This window comes from Myxocyprinus asiaticus, chromosome 21 (assembly GCF_019703515.2).
Source record: "Myxocyprinus asiaticus isolate MX2 ecotype Aquarium Trade chromosome 21, UBuf_Myxa_2, whole genome shotgun sequence".
In the NCBI taxonomy this organism is placed as follows: domain Eukaryota; kingdom Metazoa; phylum Chordata; class Actinopteri; order Cypriniformes; family Catostomidae; genus Myxocyprinus; species Myxocyprinus asiaticus.
Genome location: NC_059364.1, coordinates 17,405,781 through 17,423,797, shown reverse-complemented (window position 1 = coordinate 17,423,797; position 18,017 = coordinate 17,405,781). Strand labels below are relative to the sequence as shown.

General features: G+C 37.9%; 1 protein-coding gene across 2 annotated transcripts in view; it reads left to right on the top strand.

Moving 5' to 3' along the window:
* The window catches only part of mnat1 (MNAT1 component of CDK activating kinase), a 33,016-nt gene extending 15,144 nt beyond the window's left edge, over positions 1–17,872 (top strand). For both annotated transcript variants that reach the window (XM_051648512.1, XM_051648513.1), the window contains exons 7-8: positions 8,946–9,067; positions 17,486–17,872. In XM_051648512.1, the coding sequence (XP_051504472.1) occupies positions 8,946–9,067; positions 17,486–17,600 (237 nt within the window). In that variant the 3' untranslated portion in view covers positions 17,601–17,872. The remainder of the gene's footprint in view (positions 1–8,945; positions 9,068–17,485) is intronic.
* Positions 17,873–18,017: the final 145 nt, after the last annotated feature.

The following is an 18,017-nucleotide window of genomic DNA, read 5'->3' as shown; positions in this document are numbered from 1 at the left end:
GAATCATTGGAACTGGTTAACATCACTGTTCATGAGCCTTCTATATGGAAAAGATTAAACAGGCATGGTGTCCATGGCAGGACACGAAAAAAGCCCCTGCTTTCCAACAAAATCATTGATGTGTGCCTGAAGTTTGCCAAAGACCACCTTGGCACTCCACAACGCTACTGAGAAAATGTTTTGTGGACTGATGAAACTAAGGTTGAATTGTTTGGGAAGAACACGCAGCACTACGTATGGTGTAAAAAGGGCACCGCATACCAACATGAAAACATCATCCCAACAGTGAAGTACGGTGGAGGGAGCATCATGATTTGGGGCTGCTTTGCTGTTCGGGGTCTGGACCGCTTGCCATCATCGAGGGGAAAAAGGAATTCCCAAGTTTACCAGGATATCCTACAGGATAATGTCTGGGTCGCTGTGCACCAGCTGAAGCTCTGTAGAAGTTGCTTGATGCAGCAGGACAATAACCCTAAACATTGAAGTAAATCCACTACAGAATGGCTTAAAAAAAGAAAATCCACCTTTTGGAGTGGCCCAGTCAGTGCCCAGACCTTAAGCCAACAGAGATGCTGTGGAATGACCTCAGGAGAGCCGTTCACACCAGACATTTTAAGAATATGTCTGAGCTGAAGCAGTTCTGTAAGGAAGAATGGTCCAAAATTCCTTCTGAACATTGTGCAGGTCTAATCTGCAACTACCAGGAATGTTTGGTTGAGATTATTGCTGCCAAAGGAGGATCAACCAGTTATTAAATTCAAGGGTTCATTTACTTTTTTACTGTTGTTAGCTTAAGCGCATTCTGTTTGTCTATACTTGTGACTTTGATGAAGATGAGATCACATTTTATGACCAATTAACACACACAAAGAAAAAGCTAATTCCAAAGGGTTCACATACGTTTTGCCACTGTATATATATATATAATATTGTAATTTTGATTAAAATTGTTGTCAAAATAATAGGACACACAGATGACATCGTATGAGCTCATATTACGACTTTATAAACCTTTTGTAATATTTCATGAATGCCTTTTATTTAAAAGCTTGTTATTTTGCTGTTTACCATAGTTATATTCAGCACAGTGGCTCGTGCACACAGACACGCCAACATGTTTGTATTAGCCAGTGTTTGAGTATGACGTGGGAGTGTGAGTGTTTATACCATTTTGTGGTGTAGAGCAGGTAAAACAGGTTTGTTCTTTTAAAAAAAAAAAATCCCTTCAGCGGTCACTGCGAAGGACATAGGCCTGAACCAACATGTCATGAATGTGCATGTGAAAGAGGAAGTGTTGGGGGAAAGCAATACATATGAAAAACTGCCATTTGAGAGTATAAACAGGGGAATAAGGACAAAGTGTGTAAACCTGTTTGTGTGGGTGTGTAGGGGGGTGGGGGATTACTTGGAAAAAATTATACACATTTGTCCCCAGAAGTTGGCTAAACATGATCAAACCTCCCTTTGGGGACATTTGGGGATGTCCTCATTTGGAAAAACAATTAATAAATACAATTGTTTGAATATAAATAATGCAAACAGTTTTCTATAAGAGGTAGGGTTATGTTTAGGTTAGGGTTAGTCTATAGTAATTATTATTAGCTTTAAAAAGAATAGGAGTCTGTGGTGTGTACTCATTTAGATAGCTAAGTAAACATGTGTAATAATAAGTGCATATGTTTACACAAATTTGTCTTTTGGTTGGCATGGAAATATAAGTGGAGTGTATGTGTGTGTCGGCATGGATTTTAGCACAGTGAGGGTAGTACAGAGGAAAAAGTGTTTGTCAGCTTTACGTAGCTTTACACTCCAAGGCAGGAGCCATGCTTATAAGGTTATATTTAACACACCTACACACACAGGATGTTTCTGAGCAATGCAGTTAAGCAGTGTGTGTGGTGGTGTGACTTTTTGCAGGCAGATACATACTCAGCGTATGTGGAGAGAGCCAGTAGGGGCTTTGAGGTGAAAATAGTGTTTGCGAGTGTGTGTTACAGGGCATGGAGAGGACATTGGCTCAAACACTTGTTACTTGAGCTCAGTTAATGCCAGCTGGATGGTCCACAAGACTTACTATATCCCTACTGAACGTATGTGTGTGTGTATGTTCACTAGTGTTACACGATAAATTCAGGGCCACTTCAGTGTTTCTTCAGTGACTGATGAGTATTTGCTGGGCATAAGACAAGACAAGGCATGTAAGATAATTTGTATTTATTCTTGTATGAGCAAGTATATTTTTTTGTTAATATCTTTGTGAGTTTGTGGGAAGGATTTTCTCTTTTGCCCCGAATAAAAGAGTAGCCGTGTGAGTGTGTGATCATTTTAAAATGTGCTGATCTGAGGTGCATGTGTTTGTGAAGGTCAGCAGAGGTGCTGATAGACAGTTTATATTTGTTGACCTTGGAGAGGAAGACTTGCATAGTCAGAGACCTGACGCTTTCTCCCAACTAATGCCCATGTGAAACAAAAACCTTTTGCATTCTCTCACATTCCTCTTGTTTTAACAGAAAAGTTTTTTTTATTTTTTTTATTTTATTTTTTTTATTTGATCATCAGAACAAGTGTTTTTATGGTGTGTTGATGGTGGACAACAGTTTTTGTGAAGAAAAAACTCTTGATTGACAATCTTTATTTTTGGAAACCTCTGTAATCCTAGTCATCACAACATAATAGCATTCTTATAGCTCAACTGGTAGAGCATTGCCCTAGAGTTTTAGAAGAATATCTCAGCTCTGTTTACACAGTGCAAGTGAATTGTGATCAGGCTCTGATAAAGTCAGCATAAACATAATCCATCTGACTCCAGTGGTTTAATCAATGTCTTCTGAAGCGATCCAGTTGGTTTTGGGTGAAAACAGATCAAAATATAACTCCTTTTTCACTGTACATCTTGAGAGAAGTCTCCTTGGCAATCATGATTTCAAGAACGATTGCACCTTCTACAGCACATGCTTCAATCAATAGGAAGTGTAATCAAGCTTGAAATCATGATTGTGCCTAGAGACTGCAATGGCAAGCTGTAAAGAGAATTTTTTTTTTTTTTGATTTTGGTTTGTTCTCACCCAAAACCAACTGGAGAAAACATTGTTTAAACCACTGAAGTCATATGGATTATGTTTATGCTGACTTTATCTGCTTTTTGGAGCTTTAAAGGCCTGATCACCACTCACTTGCATTGTGAGGACCTATGGAGCTGAAATATTCTTCTAAAGATCTTTGTTTGTGTTCAGCAGAAGAAAGAAAGCCATACACATCTAAGATGACATGAGGGTGAGTAAATTATGAGAGAATGTTAATTTTTTGGTGAACTATGCCTTTAAGTTGTTTATAAATGTATAAATTGTATATTTTAAGTTTTTCAAGCAAAATATTTAAATATACAAAAATATAAATAGTTTGAGATTGTAGGGAGACCGACTCGATGGCATCATTCACAGTGAGTCATGGGGGTAGGCGGTCACTGCAAAGCTCCTTTGCCGCAATTCTGACTGGTCACTTTTCCCTTCAGGATTTATGGGTTGTGTAGTTTTTCTCCAGGAATTCTAAAAGTTGAAATAACGTGGACTGATGGCTTCAACAGAAGCATATGCCATAGATTAACAACCTTGGAGCTCACAGAAGGTCAGTCTTTAAGGTTTTATTAGTTATCCTTAAAAACCATTTCCCTTATGGACAAAATTAATGGAATTTTTACTTCCAGAACCAGACTGTTGCACTCTATAGAAATTATAAAGGAGGTCATTTATGTAAAGAAGTCTTTAAGGTATAGTTACAAAAAAATGCCTGTTTTATTTTGTCAAAGGGAAGGTGGAAATGGTCATGTAAAAATACATTCTGAGAAATTAGGAAGCCTAACATTATAAATGGATTTCAGTAAAATGTTACAAAAATGTAGATTATGGCCCCTTAAAAATTCGGTATCTGTTTTTGAACCTTCTTTTGGTCCATTTCCCAAAACCAACTTTGAGAAAATATAGTTTATTACAGATTTCCCCAGTCAGTTCTTGCATTCTGGTTGATACTTGTAGCTAAAGGTTGGCAAGAAGACAAACACACCTTATTAAAAATATCCAGTATTTGTTGTTATGAGAAGAATAATTATCACACCTGGAAAATGCAATAAATAAATACATAAATAACTGTAAAATTCCTTTGCCAGTCGTAATGTAATGTGCCTCCCAAGACAGAAAACAGAGGAGAACGTTTATTAAAAAATAAATAAAATTCAACTACACATCGTAAAAAAGATTACTGTGTGTTAGTTTTATACACATGGACTGATTCACAACCCAGGCAGGAGTGAGGTTAAAGCTGTGGACAGTACTGAATGTCAAACCACAGCAGATATATGATTGATTTGAACACAAGGCCCATTAAACAGTGTGTAACGCTCAAAGTGGAACTCTGAATGCACAGAGTATCAGGGGTGGGGGGTTAGTTCAGGGATTTCCTTCCCTCACCTCTCCTGCACTGTAATGAAGATGGATCGAGCCGGCAGCTCTGTTTTTGGGGCGCTGGGGAGTGAATATGTATCTGTGGTCACTTAAGATACACAGAATCAGCAGCATTACTCTGTACACATGCACACATATACACGACACCTCAAATTAATGTCAAGAGCAGATGTTCATTTGTCAACTGATTAAGACGTGTAAAGATGGGGTAGTGGTGTATTGTGGTTGGTGTGTGTTTGTGTATAGTGAAGTTCTGAAGAGTTTTCCACTGGTATCTGGCTGTTGACAGGATAATCTGAGAAGGGATTGTGTGCATGTGTGTGTTTGTGGTGAGAGGGGAGTTTGGAACTGATCAGCAGCTGGTGGACAAGAGAATTTATATGTTTGTTATTATGTCTACAACTTATAATAAACTTTCTGCACACATACATAAAGAAGGTGACCTTTTTGTGGTTTATGTGTTACATTATGAAATTGCAGTGCTGCTTCTGCATTTTATGTACCAAATGAACACTTTTCTCTCCATTTTGTGCATACAAAAATAGATTCAGTGTGGGCCTGCATATCTCATATTTAGGCCAAAATCAAAAGAAAGATATAAGAAAATGCATTTTACATAGAGAAAATTAAGTATATTATTTTCATGACAATTAAGCCCCCCCCCAATTCTCAGTAGTGCAAATAAACTAAACAAAAACTACATATTTAAATAGTAAAGAATTACATCATGGTAGCATTAGATGTACTGCCTTTACTTTAAAATGATTTAAATAAACAAATCTTTGTATTGCAGTATATTTGTGTAATACAGTAAAAAGGACTGTATTACTGTAGTGAGAATCTAATGAGAATCACAATTTAGAATGAGAATCACAAAAAAATCATAAAGGTAAACCGTTTAGATGCATTACAGTAATGAGGATTTGTAAGGATGACAGTAATGTCACAATGCAAATCTTAATGGTCCTAAAATAACCCCTGGAGTTCGCTAGTTCGAATCCCAGGGCATGCTGAGTGACTCCAGCCAGGTCTCCTAAGCAACCAAATTGGCCCTGTTGCTAGGGAGGGTAGAGTCACATGGGGTAACCTCCTCGTGGTCGCTATAATGTGGTTCGTTCTCGGTGGGGAGCGTGGTGAGTTGAGCGCAGATGCCGCAGTGGATGGCGTGAAGCCTCCACACGCGCTATGTCTCCGTGGCAACACGCTCAACAAGCCACGTGATAAGATGCGCTGGTTGATGGTCTCAGATGCGGAGGCAGCTGGGATTCCTCCTCCGCCACCAGGATTGAGGCGAGTCACTACGCGACCACGAGGACTTAAAAGCGCACTGGGAATTGGGCATTCCAAATTGGGTGAAAAAAAAACATTTGGTCCTAAAATAGGCTTTTCTTTATGCAAGATATAATTTTGTCATGTTTTTGTGAGATTCACTCATGTGCTGTTTAAGATTAAACAAATGTCCATATCCAATGATGCAAAATAAATGTGTTGATTTTTTAATTTTGCAAGCACCAAATGTGATTAAAAAAAAAATAGCTTTGGCAAGTAAATACAACTTACTTGCCAGTTGGCTGGTAATTAAAATTGTAAAAACTGCTATATTTGTTTTGAGATTTTTGAGACTAATTTTGTGATGCTGTGAGTGACACGACTTGTTTGTCACAAATATACAGGAGAAAATCTGCTAAATAATCACATTGTCACTGGGAGAAAGAGATATTTTTAATGAAAATAATGAAAAATAGAGTTTCATTGCCAGCAAGGAATATGTATGGCCCATAAATGTTCTCAATTCAGCCAGCATGGTAGAAAGATAAATTTGGACCATTTTTGTACGTGTTGCAGTTGCCCTCATTCAGGAATGGTTTATTTTACGGTAAATTAACACATTATAAAAACTTCCTCTTTGTGCTTATTTTCATCCTGTTTTTCTATATCTCCATTGTTTCTCTTTCATTGCTCTCTCAGTTTTGTTGCAATTCACATTCATGCAGTAGTGTCAGGCCAAAGTAAAGAGAAGCTCTCCCATGGAAATTCCCTCTCCACACACACACACACACAAACTCGCTGGTACTCCCTCCATGCCGCGGTTTCTGTCTGTCTCCAGCAAGTTCAGTCTCCCTCGTGTATGTTGCCTATGTGTGTGCATGTGTATATGTGTGTGTTGGCAGTGAGTGGTGTTGTCATTCATCTTTAGATCCCCTGCTTGGATCTGGATCTGTGGAGGGGTAGGTGTGTGTGTTGGTGCTCATGCATTTATGTGTGACCTGATTTCAGACAGAATGTCTGTTCATGTTGTTTAAATGAGGTCATCTTCTTTAACTGTTCAGTCCGAATTGACAATAGCTGCTTTTCCACTATCGGGCCAGTGCGAGCCAGGGCGAGCCAGGGCTATCAACTGGCCAGCCGGGGCCAATAGCCTCGGACCTCGAGCCACAAGACAAAAATCAATCTGTGTTTCCGCCATCAGGCCAATAACCCCACATATGCGCATATTTTTTTAATAATGCGCCGCTCCAGTGCCCGCCCATTTCACAAGCAAGAGGGAAGCTCAAGCTGAGGTATCATGTAATCTAGTTATCTGGAATATCAAATTTATATCGAATGTAAACCTTAGCTAGCTAGCAAGATAAGTTAGCGTTGACACCTCACCGATTGTAACTGCCATGGTGTCCCAAGTGGTCTCTCCACTAACAGTGGGATGATGTCCCAGCACACTGTCTATGAAAGTTCACTGAACCATGGAAGTAATTTCTTTGGGCACCGCTTTGTCCATTGTGCATTTTAATGGATTTGTACTGTCCCTGTATTTTTTTACATTAATTTTTTCTCTGAAATTGTACCGCTGTGCGATGGATACACAACCTGGCAAGTTCGGCGACAGTCCGCCTTTGACATTGAACCCGCCTCAATCCCTGTTTGGCCTTGTTTGGCCCAAGTGTAATCGGTGGGCCAAAGGGCATTGGCCGTTAGCCACGAGAAAGTCCCAAGGAGACATGATGAAGCCCCGGAAGGGACAGTGAAGATGCAACTGGCCCTGGCACACACTAGCATGCCCTCATTTGGCCCGATAGTGGAAATGCGGTAATGAGTGTATGTTAAATATATACCCACATCAAATTTACACTCATTCACACAAAGCAAATTGACAATGGTCTTAAATGTACAAATACATCATTATGAAAATTATTTTTCCTAACTTTTATTTCCAGTGTAAAGGGGTGGTCACACTAGGCTTTGAGTATGCAATTTTTTTTCAGACAATGCAATGGACCAGGATATGATGTCACGTGGGAGAGCTTCTGGTTTTAGTAAATAAATAACACTTCACAAATAATAAAAAATATAACAAAAATGTGAAAATATACTGTCTGCTCACTTTCCAGCAGCATCAAAAACACACAGCTTTGAAATATGTATCCTTTAAATTGAGCCAAGAGGTCAGTGTGTGATGATTCGATCTTCTATTGGTCACGTATCCTCTCGTCGTGCAGATTCGCAGTTTAGAGTTTACCAAACTTGAACTTTGGTACGAAGCACTGTACGAAATTGTTTCACACGAGCTTGCATTTGGGGTCTCCTGCATTTTGATGCATTTGAATGGGAGTGAATGGAGCACGAAGTGTTGTGTGACTGCCCAATAACACAGATAAATAGAGTATTAAGACAATTGTCAAATTGTTTTGTGTGAGTGAGTGTAAATTTGAACAGACATATTCAACAGCCCCAGATAAATCTCTGTCTTTCTTTCTTTCTTTCTTTCTCTCTCTCTCTCTCTCTCTCTCTTAGTTACAGTAATTGACATTACAAAAAAACCTGTACATTTGTATCGCCAAAGCAGTGCAAAATAACCAAAATAAAAATACTATGTAGTGAAGTAGTATTAATAAATTGAACAAAACAATAGTATAAACTAAAATAAAATACTAAAATAAAATTACAAATTTGAATATTTAGAAGAAAGTAACATTCAGAATGAACAATCAGAAAATTTCGCAAAAAGGAATAGATTATGACGGTAACAGTAATTTAACAGGACTTTTTTTTTTTTTTTTTTAAACTAAAGGTGTGTCCAAAATGCCAAAAACAGTATGCCAGTGGAGTAGTATGTCCAAATCCTTAGGATTCATAAAACAGTAAGTGAGAAATACCCGAGTTGCATACTATTTCTGGTGAGATTCTGAAGTGCAGATTGACTGGACACTTTACTATCCCATAAGATGTCGCATTCAAACAGTGGATAAAAAAATAAACAATGGCAGAGAACCGTGAGTCTTTTTAACTGTAAGTGCTGTATATACCAAGGAAGTTGTTCCTTGCGCTCAAAAGGTGCTTGTTTAACCAAACCAGAGTAGATTATATTATTATCGTGGTTGTTATTTCTTTATTTATTCGGGTCACGGGACAATGCCCACATTCAGCCAATGCCAGTAGTAGTGAAAATAGGTTCACTCACTGTCTTTCTCTCTCTTTTTCTCTCTCACGCAGGGTCAGACAGTGTCTTTGGCTCCTGTGACTCATGTGGAGGAAGTGTTGTATGTCTATCAGCCTGTGTACATTGACACATATGGCCCGCCCATTCCAGAACTGGATCAGTTGGGTCGACTTGGGTAAGAATCACCTAGAACACAGATGAGAAGCAGTTGTGTTACATGCAAAAACACTAACACAATTTCAATTCAAGATTCAGAGGGAATACAGCATAAGTAGAACATTATATTTGAACTGGACAAAAACAGTGTCCAAATACTATCGATATGATCTCAGACTACATGAAATAACAATATATTCATGGTGAATTAGTGCAGAAAGTGTGCTAAAGCCGATCCGTGTTGCTGGTGGGCGTTCCTTCTGTTTCCGCCGCTCTGACATTATTGGTGGACTACACAACTGGCCATAGTAGCGTTTTAAATGCTGTTTAAAGATGATACTGCTGATAAAACTAAGATATCATACAAATTTGACAAGGAATCAGTTCTTTTGCCTCTAAAAATGCACATTCTGCAGGGGAGAGCATTATATATAACCTGCAGCATTGCTTAATGCATCGTATCATTAAACAAGAAAAATGTTATATCGATATATGAATCAAACTCACTCAGGATGCCGACACGGTTTTCCACACATCATTTTATTAGGCCATATCTATGTATGTGGTTAAAGACAAATGATATAGAACAGTGAAATCGCTCACAGAAACTTTTAACTTCTCCTCCGTCTTGCCTGCACTCAAGTCGACTCCAGTATCTCACACTCACCCTGCCTGGAGACGGATGACGTAAACTCCTCTGTATTCACACTCATTGGTAGACGCTCGCGAATGTTGCTCGTCATTTGCATAAAGTTGAAATTTTCTCAACTTGTCTTGTCGCTCCCCACGGCGATCTCTGCGCCAACAAAAGTGTTTTGACAGCTCGTGTCATCGGAAGTCGCTGTGCTCTCATTGAAAATGAATGGGATGGTGTCACTGTCTCACGCAATGTAGCTGGCGATGTGAATGGGGCTTAAGCGAAATGGTTTGATATTAGCAGAATGAAATTGAAATAATGAGCATTTGGGAACATACTACATGTACTTGAATACAATTTTGGAGGCTTATGTCTTATGTATTACATATGGTTTTTCATTATTGCATAGGGTTTCCATTTCATTTTTTACCCTCTCTCTCTGTCAGTAAGGGTATGTGTGTGTGTGTGTGTGTGTGTGTATGTGTGTGTGTTTGACAGAGATAAATGACCTCTTATTTAGACAAATAAACCACATCTCCCATGGTGCATTGCTCCCAGGGTAAACAGGAAGTCTGCTGACATTTTTGCTATGCCTGCAGTGTCACGCTTCACTTTAGCTTGAGGTTCTTCATAAGACACAATACTACATACACACATGCAGTGCATGCTTCATGTATGTTTCTATTTTAAAGGAACATTTAGAGTCAAATACAAGGGTTAAATTGGGTAGTTCACCCAAAGAAGTATTTTAGTCTCAATCACCATTCACTTTCATTGCATCTGTTCTCCATACAATGAAAGTGAATGGTGACTGAAGATTAACATGCTGCCTTACAACTCCTTTTGTGTTCCATGGAAGATAGAGAGTCATGTGGGTTTGAAACGACATGGGAAAATGTTCATTTTTTGATGAAGTATCCCTTTAGTCTGTGCATAAAAATTTACGATTGCCCCTGTTGACTTCCATTGTTTGTGCATTTCTGGCACAGATGCCATCGATAGGGCTTAACTTGTATTTTACCCTGAATATTCCTTCATATGCACACACACACACACATACACACACACAGTGTCCTGGTCTCCTTCCAGCAGAGAATCTTGTGATGTGGTTTGAGCTGAAAAGCAGAGGACAGAAGGAGAAAAAGAATGAGGTTATGAAAAGAGAGGACAGGGTGGATCCCTCTCTCTTTGTTTCTTTTTCTCCTTCATTCTGAATTCATATTTTTTTCTTGCCTCTGTTTTTTTTCATCAAAGTATTTGACCAGCTTCAGTCTTTTAAACTCTGGAGCAGAATGTGGATGAGTGTTTGCGTGTATGTTTGTGTGAGGTTAAAAGAGAGACTGCGCTTTTTTCGCTATTTGTCTTGGTATGTTTTGACAGCGAGTTAGTGGAGATTTATGTTGGAATGGTTTGTGTTTTTGGAGGGTCATGTATGTATTCACTTCCTCCTCACCCCTTGGGCAAACCCCGTCCTCTCTCTCTCTCTCTCTCTCTCTCTGCCTCACTGTCCCTGTTCTGTACCTGTATAAATACAGATTGGGTGGGGCGTTTTATTAAAGTCAGCTGTGTGCGTGTGTCTTGAAAGGAGGTGATTGAGTTTAACTTTCCTCTCTTCCACACAAAACATTTTTCAAGAGCAGTCAGCCGCCTCTGCTGACATTTATGTGTTTTTCTCCTTAATTTTTTGGAGATCAATACCTATGTCTTAAAAGGATAGGTTTACCAAAAACAAACATTCTGTCACTATTTGTTCATCCTCATGATGTTCCAAACCTGTATGACTTTCTTCCTTCCATGGAACACAAAAGGAGATGTTCGGCAGAAAGTGAGGGACTGACAGCCTCTGCCAATATTCACTTTTATTGCATCTTTTTTTCCATCTAGTAAATGTGAATGGTGACTTAGGCTGCCTAACAACTTATTTTGTGTGCCACCAAAGTGCAAAGCCATACAGGTTACAGCATGAGGGTGAGTAAATGATGGCAGAATTTTTATTTTTGGGTGAACTATCCTTTGTGTCCCTTCCGTTCCTACGCCCTTGAGTATATCTGTTAGGCTGTGCTAAGTCTAATACCACCAGACACTATCAAGCCCCTTGATGGATCATTATTCTTACTATCAAACATTCTAAGAACACACACACAAACACACAGAGAGAGAGAGGCATTCAGGTTAGTGCTGAGTGACGTCTCTGGTAAGTTTAGAGATGTGTCTACATCTACAGTGCACTGGATATGAAATTAGTTAGAGGCATTCGCTTTGGACAGGACACAGCTTGTTTGTTTTTTCATTACAAATTATATTCTCAACATAACAATTTGAGTGAAAAGTTTAATTGGAAATTTAAAAGGAATTTCAGAATTTTTTAGTATTTGGTATATCACCCTTTTGCTTCAGTGACAGCATGCTATCAAGCTGGCATGGACTCCACATGTTTGTGCAAAACCTGATGATCCATGTTATCCCATCATGATTTAAGAATGTTCCAAAGAGCATCCTGTGTGCTTCAACTCTGAAATTACGGGAAAACGCAGGTTGTCCGATTGACTAAATCATATTATTTGTGATCTCCACAACAAAATTGTGTTTCTCTTCTAAACTTGTTTTCTTTGCTTTTGATTCATATAATTATCTAAAATGTGCACTCTACTAGATTAAATTATGTGGGGTCTATTTGATCCAATCAGTTATTTTCAATAACATGGGCAAGGGGATTTTGGCAGGGGATTGGTAGTTCTTAGCATGCTTTGTATGGGACTTGATGCAGAGAGTAACATTTTTGAAATTAAGTGTTATTTTATGCATTTTTGTGCAAAATAAGAGAAGGGGGAGACTTAGTGGTGTTTAATGTTGTTATTTTGGGATTTAGAACTGATTCTGATACGCTAAGTTACCCTTTTGGTGAAGAGTGGAGCTTTTGCTTGCAAACTAGCATAACTTTATAACATAAATCAGTAATGTGACACAAAAATATATGTAAAACTAAAGAAATTAATCATGTTAGGGACACATATAAAATCACTTTGAGGCTACTTATTCGGGTCATTTAAAAATAACTTAATTCCATTATGTTGAAATTACGTGAACATATTACGCTCACTGAGCACTTTATTAGTAACACTATACTAATACTGGGTATGGCCTCCCTTTGCTCTCAAAACAGCCTCAATTATTCATGGCATGATTCCACAAAATTCTTTTGAGATTCTGGTCCATGTTGACATGATTGCATCACACAATTTCTGCAGATTTGTCAGATGCACATTCATGCTGCGGATCTCCCATTCTACCACATCCCAAAGGTATTCTATTGGATTCAGATCCGGTGACTGGAAAGGCCACTGAAGAACAGTGAACTCATTTTTATTTATTTTTTTCAGTGAATGGAAACAAGGAAATCTGACCTTTTGTAATAATGAATTATAATGGTCAGTGTCACAAATACTTACATTTGATTAGTGACCTAGAAATAGTACAAATCTTAATACTTATTAAATATTTTGTCATAACTTTTTTCTGTCCTAAATCAAAAGAAAATTCCAGATTTCCAATGTAATCTCAGACTTATGAATCCCATCACTGTATGTACTGTGTGACCTACAACTGCTTTGGTAATGCAAATCACTATTAGTCAGGCCAATCATTCACATCAAAAACAAAACATTTGAGAGAGCAAAAAAGGAACTGATAAAGAGACCACAAGAATTCTTCTGCAGCTGCAGTGTGTGCATGTTGGTGGCATGATCACTCTCAAAATAGCATCATAACTGTGATGAGATCATTTATTTCTTTATTTCGCCTCATTTCTTCTCTTAAGTTTCTCTTTTTAAGTTTTCTTTTTTTCCTGTAGTGGACAGAAGTGGGATGGGGGGATGCTGAAGTGGTTGCCGAGGTCTTTTCTTTCATCGCCATGGCAATGTTTAGGCTACAATTTTTAGAGAAACACACTTTGCCATACAGGAAGTCATCATGCACCAGACAGGAAGTAATCCATCAGCAGGTCAGAAGAGAGCGTGTTTGTGTGTGGTAAGGGTCAGTAGCTTTATTGTGTTTTTCGACATAAATCTGGTCTATTATTGTTTAAGCAAGCAATGTACAAAAAAGCAGTACTACATTGTGAATGTAGTCATGGCTAAAGTGTGTTGTTAGGCACAAGCAGTGGAGTATTTACAATCTACAACATAGCTGTTACTATTTTGTGTATTTTAAAATGGCTAGAATGCTGTATTGACCATTTAGCATCGAGGACCAGAGCTGCTGTATCTGTTTTATAATTTGTGAATAATTTCCTACAGTAGAAGGCTTTTTTTTTTTTTAATCAGCGAGAATTCATGTCACACACTCATACACTGCAGAGAATAAACAATATATCAGTAACAAAATCCACAGCATCAGCAGAGAAGGATTATTATTTCAAACGAGATGACGTTAAGTGCAGACTCTGAAATGGATACACACATACACACACACACACACACACACACACACACACACACACATAATGCATCTGAAAGAGGTCAAGCACTGTTGAAATTAAATCAGCAATGTATTGTGGGTCCACTCTTTCTCTTTCTCTCCTCTCTGTCTGTATTTGTAAGTTTTTTGGAACCTACATTTTAAGGGGTCTGTCTGAACATTTGCATATGCAAATAAGCTTAAACCAAAGATTCTAGCCTGGGCATCAAAAGTAAATTTGGCTTGCAAATAGTTCCCGTTTCTGTGTGAGGAATAGGTAGTAAGAGCGAGTTGAACTTTTCAAATCTACCCTCAGCGTGCATGATGGAAATGGACAGACTGAACTTGTTCATCTTTTCTCTCTCTCTCTCTCTCAGTCCACAGATTTGAGTGAATTTTGCATTTCAGACTGTGTGGCAAAGAATGTTCACACACACACATACACACACATGCACTCCCAGCTGTGAATGTGTGTATGTTTTTGTGTTTCGGTTTGCTTCATTCAGACTGTGCGTGTCGGAGTTTGTTGCCATCTGTCCTAACAATATAAACCACACAAGCACTGTGATAAACATCAGTCTTTTTATAGACTATGGACACACGATTCCTCTGTAAACTGCCATATACGTTTGGACCAGTAGGTTTTAATGATGCATTATGTCCTGGTGGAACCCAGGTTGTCTCTTGGCTCCCGTGTAGATGAGTTTGCTCTTTGACCTCCGTTGAGGATATTTGTATGGTGGATGAGTTGTAGTTTGATATATGTGTGTCTGACATAGCTGTGTGGGCAACCTGATCTGCTTCTGGAATGTGTGTGTGTGAGGGGGAGAGAGAGAGGCTGACAGTTTGACACTGACCCTGTTAAAATGACAGATTGTTCAGCAGCTGTCCATGTGTGCACATGTCTTCTGCTTACTGAGGGGAACATTATGAGCTAAATCCTATGCTTGGAACTTCTTACTCAAACTCTCTTAAATACACATGGACAATTCTTTAGACAGTAAAGGCTGGTATAAAACAGATATCCACACTGACAGAACAGTTCCAGAGAACACACACACACACACACACACACAAGCATCACTAAATGTGTGTCTGTAATGATCGAATTGCACATTTTAACTTAAAACACAGTTCAGTTCATGCCAAAATTTCAACTCAAATATAATTCATTTGAGCACATAAGCAGTCAACAAAATGTTCGTCTTGCGAAAGATGGATAAAAAGTTGGACCACCAGCAGCAGTAACAGCCAATAAAACCATCCCAAACCTTGTATTCATAGTTCAAACTCTCACATCAATTACTTTCAAATGTTCTTCCAAATCTTTTCTTTCTTTTGGATGCTTTCTCCTTTCACTTTGCGATGAGGCACTTTCCTTGAATACAGTACAGCTTGGTGTCCCATTACTTTTTTTTTAAAGGCAATAAATCCCTTGTTCTTTGAAGTGAGAACTTCATAAAATTGTAACATATTTTTTTTAGATGTGTTAAACTATTATCTAACATAAACTGATCGTGATTTTGAAATGGTGATTTTGGCCTGTCCCACCTCTTGACCTTGACCTTCTCAACTGCATCAAACATTGTCATAATATTGACATTCTTTTACATTTATGTATATATATATATATATATATATATTTTTTTTTTATTCAATTGAAAACATAAGTTTATCAATAAAACCAAAAACCAATATATAAAGTGACTGATCTGACCTTTAAATTGTATTTAATTTTTATGTTTATTAAATGTTTTATTGCTAGAATATAACAAAATCATGCAAGGGTTTTAGATGGTATTTATACATTTCAAATTTTGGTAACAGATTTTTAAAAATTGCAAGCCTAATATAAAATAAATTGAAGATAAAAATCAACTCACTTTTTTTTTTTTGACCATCTGAGGTGCACAAAATATATATATATATTTTTTCCTGAAGGCTAAGCACCTCCTTTTACTGACCCTATATTCAAAAACAAAAATGATTTTTTTTTTTTTTTTTTAAGAAGTTTTAAGCCTTATTTTGTACCCTTTTCTGGAAAGTGCCAAAGTGTTATGCTTGGCGAATATTGCAATTATGTTCTGACCATTAGTGCTTTTATCATTGTCATCAAACACTGAAGTACTTTAGGCAAAACTAAAATGGAAAGAACAGAAAGAAGATAGATGAAACATGATGACAGTGATTTACCTGTGGAATGTGTGTGCGTGTAGTTTTTGGATTAATGATTCAGAACTGAAGCAGCATTCTGTGTGCATGAGCTCATGGTCGAGCGCTTCATTAATCTCTGTTTGTTTAGAAAGTGTGTGAAGCTGAGAGGAGCTTAAGTGTTTCCGATGATACCTGACCCCCTTTCCTCTCCTCTCGCTCTTTTTCCGTCTTTCCCTTCCTCTCTCATTAGTTTTAGTTTACATGTAATTCTCAGTTCCCACTTAATGAATGGCCATTGTGGACTTTGGCTGCTTGAGAATTTTATCTTAACACTTTGGAATTGCTAGGCATTGCTGGGTTTAAGTGATACTTGTCCTTCTGGTTTGTGGGTAGCTGACAGTTATATTTTTATCTTTAAACATTGAAATAATAGTTATTTAATGCAATGACATTCTTAAAGTATTAAAGGAATCTTCTGGGTTCAATACAAGTTAAGCTCAATCGACAGCATTTGTGGCATAATGCCAATTACAACATAAAAATAATTTCGACTCATCCCTCCTTTTCTTTAAAAAAAAGCAAAAATGTAGGTTACAGTGAGGCACTTACAATGGAAGTGAATGGGGCCAGTTTTTGGAGGGTTTAAAGGCAGAAATGTGAAGCTTATAATTTTATAAAAGCATTAACATTAATACTTGTTAAAACTCGTGTATTATTTGAGCTGTAAATTTGTTTAAATTGTCATTTTTACAGTCATTTTAGGGTTTGATGACATTACATCTTCATGGCAATGGTGCTGTAAAATTGGCTATCACACCAAAATCATGTTAACATGCATATGGTTTATGTCTTGTGGCTATAATTTTAAAATAGTGAGTATTTTAATGTTCATGGATTGGCCCAATTCAGTTCCAATGTAAGTGCCTCACTGTAACCTGATTTTTGCGGTAATAAATATTATGCCACAAATAAAATGCTCAAATGCACAAATGCTGAGCTTAACTTGTATTGAACCCGGAGTATTACTTTAAGTGTGTGAAGAGTCCAAATCCATGGACTTATAAATGCAGGACAACAGAACTGCTCCCTCTAGAGGATTAACCAGAATACACAGAAAGCAAAATTTGTGGGCTTGGAAAACCTGTGAAGAGCTGTTAAACCTGTTCTGTATTGTCCACTGTCTCTGTGCAGGTATCTGAATCATGTGCGCACAGCGTCTCTACAGGACCAGGCTGGTGGTTATTCATCGGGACTGGCATGCCACCGTGCCATCCAGGATGCTTTTAGTGGCCTTTTCCCCTCATGACAAAACTACAGGGACTTCTGCTCCTCCTGTCCATCTGTCTATGTCCAGGGAAAGTCTCTCACATAAAAGAGAGAGGCTGAAAGTGTTTAGATTCACAAGAATCATGGGATAGATTCCTTTTGAGGACTCCATCATGTGAACATGACGCTTTCAGCAGGCCGAGTTCAGAATATACAGACATCTGGGGTTTATTGACGTGTGATATGAACAAGCTTTGATAGGTGTTATTGATATTTTTGTAACATTTCAGTTAAATAAATGAGAAAAACTTTTTCTTTGTGTCAGTTTTGGTAATGTGATTCACAGAAGTATAACAGCAATCCTGATGGAATGATAATTTATTTAAAAAAATAAATAAAACTAAAGAAAAACTAAATACTCCAATGTTACAGAAACAGTTTAAACAGTGAATTTAAC